General features: G+C 35.4%; 2 protein-coding genes across 2 annotated transcripts; both read left to right on the top strand.

Moving 5' to 3' along the window:
• The first annotated feature begins 6,309 nt into the window (after positions 1–6,309).
• Positions 6,310–7,844, top strand: LOC141817106 (uncharacterized). Its single transcript, XM_074704788.1, has 2 exons — positions 6,310–7,651; positions 7,759–7,844. Exons 1-2 carry the CDS (start codon positions 6,310–6,312, stop codon positions 7,842–7,844), a joined length of 1,428 nt encoding a protein of 475 aa, XP_074560889.1.
• On the top strand, positions 7,618–8,900 carry LOC141817107 (uncharacterized). The gene is made up of 3 exons (XM_074704789.1): positions 7,618–7,900; positions 7,978–8,187; positions 8,293–8,900. Exons 1-3 carry the CDS (start codon positions 7,868–7,870, stop codon positions 8,719–8,721), a joined length of 672 nt encoding a protein of 223 aa, XP_074560890.1. The 5' UTR covers positions 7,618–7,867; the 3' UTR covers positions 8,722–8,900.
• The last annotated feature ends 109 nt before the right edge of the window (positions 8,901–9,009 follow it).

Here is a 9,009-nt window from a genome sequence, read left to right on the forward strand (position 1 = left end):
CTCTTGATAGAGTAGGACTACAAAAATGCATGATCATGTTCGAATAAGTCAATATGAGATATTGAGCTTATTTGATTGAGTAGTCTACTTGGAGATCAAGAAATTCATGATTGATATGAGGATGACACGGTCTATGCCTCATTGATCAATCTAGATATCAATGATAGAAGGACTGAGTCATACAAGATAGTAGTCACGGAAAGGTAGTGTCGGATCTCAACATTCTCATCACTTGGGTAACAATGATGTATTGCTAGATGCCGCTCATTGCTTATGTCTCTAAAATGATTTTAAAGACATTGCTAACGTTACGAGAACCTATTGGATCACACACTTAGGACATGTGATTTGGAGATGATTCATGTGATGGATCATTAGGCTATTGGATTGAGTCTAATGTAGATTAGACTTATTGAGTGAGACTCAAGGTAGACTCGTTGAATTAGACTCGAGTTGGACTCAAGTCAATTCGGATTGAGTAAGACTTGAGTTGGACTCAAGTTAAATCGAATCCATTAAGAGGGTTGCATGATCATCATGCATGAGATTAATAGGGTATTAATTCTCTTATCATTAAGAGGGTTGCATGAGCATCATTAAGAAGGTTGCATGGATCATTATCCATGACATGCACGGGATTAATAAAGGTATTAATTCTATTGAATCCCAAGGCCAAAAACCCTTCATATTTCATGGTTGAATATAAAAAGGGGTGAGAGGCTCTTGAGAGAAGGATCTTGGTCTTCTTCCTCTTCTTTTCTACCTCTTGGCCGAACCTAGAATTGTGGCTAGCACCACAATCTGGTTCCTCTTCATCTCAGTGTTTATGTAGATACCGTGGAGGCACGAACACACTAATCGTGCTGAGATCCATCAACCTTTGAAGGCAAAAGTTGTTGTCGGGATTGCGAAGGGCTCGCATCAAAGGTAACCTCAATTCCAGTAGATAGAATCAGTAAAACGAGTATGATTTTTCGCATGAATTTCTAGAGGGATCCTTTTTCCGCTGCATTTATGCGGCTAAAATTGTTTTTAGACGCATGCAGATCCCTACACCCTTTAACTACAAAAAAACTAGCTTCCGCTTCTGATCAATATCACTAATGTGCTATATATATATGTTCTTGACAATTTTCCTTCTTTTGAGATCATAAATTCTATCTATGAAATTCAGAACTAGCCTGTGAAAAGTATTTATGGAAACTGTTATTGTCTTGCATTCTGATCATCAAAATTTAAATACTGGTCATAGTTATTATTGTCTTGCATTCTGATTATTAAAATTGCAAGTACTACTCATGGTTATTATCGTCTTGCAGTATTAGCTACAGATGAGAAATATAATGAGGCTGTAGTCTCTACTGCGAAACGTTTAGTTGCTGCCATTGATGGGCTGCCAAATCCTGGAGGGCCTACATTCAAGGATAACAAGCGTGAATCTAACTTCAAATCTAGAGAAGAGACGGAAGAGAAGCGGGGACAGTTTACTCTTGTTGTTGGAGGTTTGCTGGTGATTGCTTTTGTGGTTCCTATGGCACAATATTATGCTTATGTCCAGGGGCGGATCCAGGCGAGGGTTGGAGGGGGCTGAAGCCCTCGCCAGGATCGGCGCTGGCAATCTCGTGAGTCTCCTTCTTTCACTCGATTTCCTTTCCGGGTTCGATCGATTTCGGTATTTCTCGCAGAAGCGCTGCGGCCTTTCTCGGAGACATATTGTCATCGCTCTGTTTTCGTCTCTCTCCCTTTATCCTTCTTCTTGATGAAGTTTTTTCCCTCTTTTCGTGACGTTTTTTCTCTGTTTTTAATTTTGCGGTTTTTGCTTCACTAGTTTTCGTTTGATCCAAGGAGATAGGTGAGGTATTCTCATTTTTAAGCGAAACCTAACCTTTTTTTCTGTTAGAAAATATTTCTCAGATCTCTCCTTAAGCTTTCTTTGGTTTTGATTCGCAATATTCTTTCGTGAAAGTTGCTGAGGTTTTTTTTTTCATACTTGCTTTAGATTTCAGTTTCATCTTTTACTCGATCAAGTGGTGTTTTGTCCTTTTTCGATCTATTGTTTTCTTCTGAAGTATGAAAACATGACTTTCAACATCTGGTACCAAGAATTTTATTGTTTTTTTCCCTCTAAGATTGCTACTCTAACTTGTTTGTTATCTAATCCAGGAGAAGTTTTGATATTTTGTGAAGGTGAAGAATACGTGAAATGAAGCTACATTAATTCACTAAAAGAGGTATGACTTTTAAGATTTTATATGTTGGCTACTTGGCTCCATATTTTCTTTTGCACTTCATATGATTTTAAAAGTGGTTGTTTAGGTCATAATATGTAGCCGCTTAACCTATTCTGGAACGGAAATAAGGAATTGCACAACATATTGGGTATGTGGATTCCTTTTTAGTGGTTTGATTTGCTGTTATGATGTTTTTGACTTTGTAAACTGTGTATGTGTTTTTTTATTATATTTCTGATATAAATTGATGATTTATTAGCCCTATGTCTAAGGGTTTTGATGTGTATTTGGACAGGGACATTATGTATACCTCTTATACCCCTAATTTATTGGGGAGATTCTGTCCGTTTTGATATTAGGAGAGGAAAAGAGATAATTGGCTAAGTGATTTGCATTTTGAGTGATATATATTTTTTGGATTTTCGGATCAGGATCTTTTCCTCCCGCACATTTAATTTTTTAAACAAAATTATTGATTCCTCTACATTGTAAAAAAAATTTTATTAGCCCTCGCCAAAAATTATTTCTGGATCCGCCCCTGCTTATGTCTCCAAGAAGTAGCTGATGGATGAGAGGAGAAAATTCTAGTTTAAAGTTGTATCTCTATTTTGAACTGAAACCCAAAGAATTTTGAGTTGTATATTCTATATATGCCAACTCCCATTGGCTTGAATTCAATCAAATGACAAAAAATTGGTTTACTGGCATTTCGTAGGTGAGGTGTTTGTTGGTGTACTCAACAAGATCTTTAATGGATATGATGAGCTTATACAAGATCAAGCTCGTTCCTATTTCATTCCAGAACTAATGTTCTTTCAGCAAATCCATGTCATCCTTCAGCAGATATGGTTTGTTCTATTAAGTTTTGCAACGACCATCTTGGTCTTTCAATTTTTGTTTTTAAAACAAAAATTCTGCAACATCCTCTTCTTCTTTACCTTTTCCCAATCTTCTTTCCTTTAACCACCTTTATTTAGGATATCTTATTGGAAATGCATGCTTTGAATAAAAAATATATGTTTTTTTTTTAATTTTTTTTCTGCTACCAAAAAGTTGAGTTTTTTTTTCATCTATACTGAATATCTGAATGAAAAAAATTATGGACAAAAATTAAAAGAAAATCATTTATTTTTATTATCGTAGAAAGAATGCCTTTTTTTTTAAAAAAAAATCAAACATTACCCATTCTATTTTTCATCTTAAAAAACTCATATTCTGGTAGTGTATTAATAATTTGATTAAACTGTTATAATATATAATAATTTTAGTCAAAACTACTACAACATATTCAAAAAATATTTCATTAAATTATGATGATGTGAAATAATTTTAGTTAAAATTGTTATAAGTGAAATTATTCCAACGTAGAACAATTAATTAAAATTGATTAAAGTAACTTTAACCAAAATTCAAAATTGGTCTATGTATTTTGTACCTCTTGTAAAATTGCAGCCAATCCTCCACTTTCTCTCTCTCTCTCTCAGCAATCTTACAAGTTAAGCCTAATCCTTTGCTCGATCTTCTTGACTTCGTCTCTCCTAGTCAATTTCTCAGACGTCGACACATCAAAATCGTGTAGATTATTTTAGAAAATTCTTGACTTTTGTCTCTTCTTAAGTTATTGTCATGCTCACAGATCATGTTCATCTAGAAAAATTTTAATTATATAATAAACTATTAATTTGACCATATCCAAAAATGATGTATGAAAATTATTATGCAGGAGAGTGCGTACATGCGTTCAATTTAATAGGTTATGAGGTTGGTCCTCAATTTGTACGGAAATGTCTTACACATGTGTAAGACAAAGCCCTTATAATTTAGCCTTCCAAATAAAGCTGAGCAATAGTTTGATTATTTTGAAATTGAATAAAATTTTCATAATATTTAAAATTTTTAATTTTTGATTGAACTAAACAATATTTTATCGGTTCGATTTGTTCAATTTTTATTTAAAAATTTGATTAGTTAAAAAAAATTTTGATTTGTTTGGTTTTGATTAATTCAGTTTCGTTCAATTCGATTTTAATCGAACAATCAATCCTACTTCTAGATTGTGTGGGATAATCCTGGAGGGGCTCTAGAGGTAAGGATTATCACTGAGATAATACAAGAAATAAAACTTTTGGCAATTGAGATTTTTGTTGCCCTTATAATTATTATTTCATTTATTTAAAGTATTATAATAACAATAACAATGACAAAACCTTATCCCACTAGATATGGTCGGCTATATAAATTTTTTTTATGTTATTGAATTATATTCCTTATTATACAATCATTTATATTTAAATAAATTTTATTTTATTTTCTTATGGTTGATTAAGTCTTTTTTTGTATTTCTTATTTGATCTGTACATTTGTCATAATTTTACATCATCTACCTATAATATTTATTGATCATTTAAGTACATATCTATACAATCTTAAATATATCCTCTAAAATTTTTTCTCAATATAAACAACTCTTACTTTTTTAAAAATATTTTTATGTCTTATCATGTTCATACTTTTATGTTCACACGTCCACTTTAACATCTTCATCTCTGTAATTCTCATCTTCTGTTCATATGCTCAAGTTATAACTCAATATACAATTTCATTTAACATAGTGGGTCTAACTACTGTTTTGTAAAATTTTTCTTTAAATTTTAGATGTACTTAACGATCACACAAAACACCTGACACTCTCCTCTATTTCAATAATCTCGCTTGTATTCTATATAAAACATCTCTCTCAATCTCTTCTTTTTCTTTTATAAAAATGATCTTAAATATTTAAAACTTTCAGTTACAAACAACTATCTTAACATTTATCTATCACGTCTAATATTATTAAACTTAAATTTCATATATTCTATCTTTACTCTATTAAATCTAAAATTTTTTATTTCTAATAGTATTTAATCTTTCACGTGCTCCATCTATCAAAATAATATCATTTGTAAATAATAAGTTCGTCCATGATTAATATATCATTTCTAATGAGATTTAATCTTTCACGTGCTCCATCTATCAAAATAATATCATTTGTAAATAATAAGTTCGTCCATGAGATTAATCTTTCACGTGCTCCATCTATCAAAATAATATCATTTGTAAATAATATCCATGATTAATATATCCTTCATGTAAAATCCAAATCCCTAAAGCATTATATGTATAATTTAACATATACAACATAGTATAGTGAATATAGCACAAGCATTGATTCCGACATTATAATGGAAAGAATTTAAAAATCCACTTGTTTTTTTTTTCTTTGTTACTTATTAATTTTAACTTTAAAACCTACCATGCATATTACTATATATCTTACATTAAATAAGAAAAAAATTAAAAAATGATGCCTTAATAAAAAAATTTAGGTAATTTATGGTATATTATATATTATTTATTTAGTAAAATCTCAAAATGCTTTGCTATTTATATTTTATTGTCAAAATATTTTCAGCAGTACGCCCTGTTTTACCATTTTAAATCACCACGTACCAAATCTCTTTGCAAAGGGCTAATTTTGATATTAATAAAACATTAGGGTGTTTTTAAAAACCGATTAAAACTTAGGGAAATTATTAAGCATATTTTCATTTTTTTAAAAATACCTATATAGAGAAAAGGTCAGACGGCAATATAATATCCCTCAAGGTCTCAGTTGACTTTGTTCTGAGAATATCATACAAGTTACCTGATCGTCATGAGACGGAACACGATCGTTGACCCGGAAAAGTAAACGCCTGAGAAGAAGGAAACACGCGCTGCAATATTGCAATATATTCGAAGGCATCGTCTCCTTAGCTTCGCACCCATGAACGAAATCAAAGGGTAGGTTTAATTCATCATCTTTATTTGTGGTGTCCACGACTTAATTATCTTTCTTGAGTCTTCATGATTCTTCCATAATCTCACTACTAATCATGTGGATTAATTCCTTTTGACAGGAAGGCGACTCGATCGAAAGCTTAAGCTTTGTTAATTATATATATTGTTGGGATTCAGCTAGCACTACAATTAATTAAAGTCGATATTGCAAGAAGATCGAGCTTTGTCGCAGCTGATAAAAGTGTCGAAGCGATCGATGATGTTTGCGAAAGAGCAATCAGTAGAAGATCCAAAAGACACGAGGCCGAAAGATGTCCAAATTCCGGTACGGCACAGCAGCACTTTGGCAATCTCAGGGCACTCTCCCTTTGCGCCTCATCCGGAACCGAGAGATACAAATCCAACCCCGACAGAGCGGAAGAGCAGCAAAATCCACACTCCTGAAAAGAAGTTAACGCTTTTCGCGTTCCATCTTGCGATACTAGAGAAGTCTGCCACTGGACTCGGGGCGTTGGCCTTCATCTGGGCTACAACTGTTGTTCTTGGTGGTTTCTTGGAGGCTCTCCGGCGAGCCGACTTCGATTTTGTGACGATAATTCTCGTCATCGAAGGCATACGAATTTTCAGCCGCAGTCATGAGCTGGAGTGGCAGCAGCTGCCTGCGCACCCTCTCAGTAACAGTTTCCGAGCGATTCAGTTCAGAGTCCTGCAGCCATATAATAAGAGAGCACCAGAAAATAGAAACATTAAGGGTCATCATTATCTGGGTTGGATAGTCGCATCGAAATTCATCAGTAGGGCACTCTCTTGCCTTCAACTCTTGTCTGCCGTTACCTGTGTGACGCTCTCCTTGATGCGCCTTGTTGATCAGGATTATGGCGAAGAGGTACAAAGTAAAAGGAACGCCAGGATCTCGTTAAATCTATTCTATGGACTAGCACTCGGTGAAGCTCTCATATACTTGGTGGAAAGAAGCTACTGGGTGTGGAGGATCTACTGGTGTCGTCTTCTAGAGAATGTTAGTCGAGAATATATGCTCGGACCAATGGGAATCGTTCCGATTAGGCGATTCTTTTACGAGATTTACACCAAATGCATTAATGACAGCGTCTTCGACGGCTTTAAGATGAACTTGGTGAGCTTCGCTAAGGATTTGTTGGACTCTGAATTCCATGAAGAACAACTTATGGGGCTTCGAGTCCTACGGAAGTTGGTGCGCAATGACCGTTTTGTCTTCGGCACGCTAAGAAAAATTGGGTCTTCGACGTCGACGATGGAGAGATTGATCGAGATGCTGAATTGGAAGAACCCAGGAGAAGAAGAGATCAGGCTGTGCGCGGCACAGATTGTGTCAGAGCTAGCAGGAAGGAGGAGAAACGTGCTTCGAGTCGCTGCGATTCCTGGAGCAATGGAGTCATTGTCATCGTTGCTTCACAGTGGCAGGACCTCTTGTCAGATTAATCCTGATATGGAGCATAGCTTCTCTGAGCTCAACCTGTTGGGCCTTCTCATCTTCAAGAAGCTCTCAGCTGACCATGACAACTGTTGGAAGATCGGAAGCACCAGAGGCCTCCTCTCCAATATCATAGACCTGACTGGTTCGAGCACACCAACCACACAAAGTAGAATAGTCGTCAAACGATCATTGCAAGTGGTGAAAATGTTAGTTGACACTGATGGAGAGGTCGGCAAAATGCTCCGGCAGGAGACATCCAAAATAGTATTCACGGTGAGCAACATAAGGGAGATCGTAAAGAATGGAGACATCCAGATGCAGAAGCTGGGAATTGAGATACTAAAAAGCTTGAGCATGGATGATCATGCTAAGGAGGAGATTGGTAACACAGGTGGCGTTATCAAGCTGCTCGTGTCGATCTTTTTCATGCCTGGATCTAGTGATGATGTGAATTATGTATGCAATCAGGCAGGAGAGACCCTGGCGATGTTGGCATTGGAAAGCAGCAACAATTGTGACCGTATATTGAAGAAACCAGAGGTATTAAGGAAGCTCATCAGCGTGCTAACCGATCCTGTTCTCCGAATCAACGCTTCGAGGATTTTGCGCAATTTGTGTGCTTATACTAGAATTGAATGTTATGATAGTCTCAGCCAAGTTGCTGTCGCCTTGCCCACGGTAAGATTCATACTCTGTTAATTAGCAACCCTTCTTAGTTTCAGTATTTGATGGTTATGAATGTTTTTTAGATCGATATTTAAACTTTATTGCTCGAATTAACAGGTACTGAAGGCCATCATGAAGGAAAAAGAGAAACTATTGGAAGTATCTATTGGTCTAGCCACACAGCTCTGCAAAATCACAAATCCTGATGAGTTTTCTCAAGCACTGAAGAAAGCTGAAATTCAAGAGATTGACCTCGTGGAGAAGCTTGTAGAAATACTGAAGGAGTACGAGTATCCAGATATCAAGGTCCCAAGAATAAGGAGGTTTGTGATTGAACAAGCCATTTGGATGATGAACTCCGACAGCAACAGTGTCGGATTATTCGAGAAATTTGGAATGGAGAGTCTGCTGGAGTCTGTGGCAGAGACGACGTCGGAGCTTGAATGCTTCCATATCTTTTCCGGCAGTGTTGGACTTAGCCGGCACAGAAAGACCATGTCTTATCTTGTAGAAACAACCTCAAGTATCATGAGTGCTGGAAACTGAAACAAATAGTCCTATTGTTTGTGTGTGTGTGTGTTTGTTTGTAGAATTCAATCTTTGAAGTGTGTGCATGCTTCTCTTAATTAAAGTTATTTTTCTCTGATGTATATCAATGTATGAGCAGCACACAGCAGCAATGTTGTAACTTGTAACTATATTATTTATCTTTATTTGAAATATTATGTATCAAAAAAGTTAATACAGTAGGATGGAAAATATTATGTATCTAAACATGCATACTTTGTTTCAAATAGATTTGTTAGAAAGACGAATGAAAAATACTTTCTAATA

The sequence above is a fragment of the Curcuma longa genome, unplaced genomic scaffold (assembly GCF_044706935.1).
Source record: "Curcuma longa cultivar G26 ecotype Majalengka, Jawa Barat unplaced genomic scaffold, ITB_CL_G26_1.1 contig_19307, whole genome shotgun sequence".
NCBI lineage: Eukaryota > Viridiplantae > Streptophyta > Magnoliopsida > Zingiberales > Zingiberaceae > Curcuma > Curcuma longa.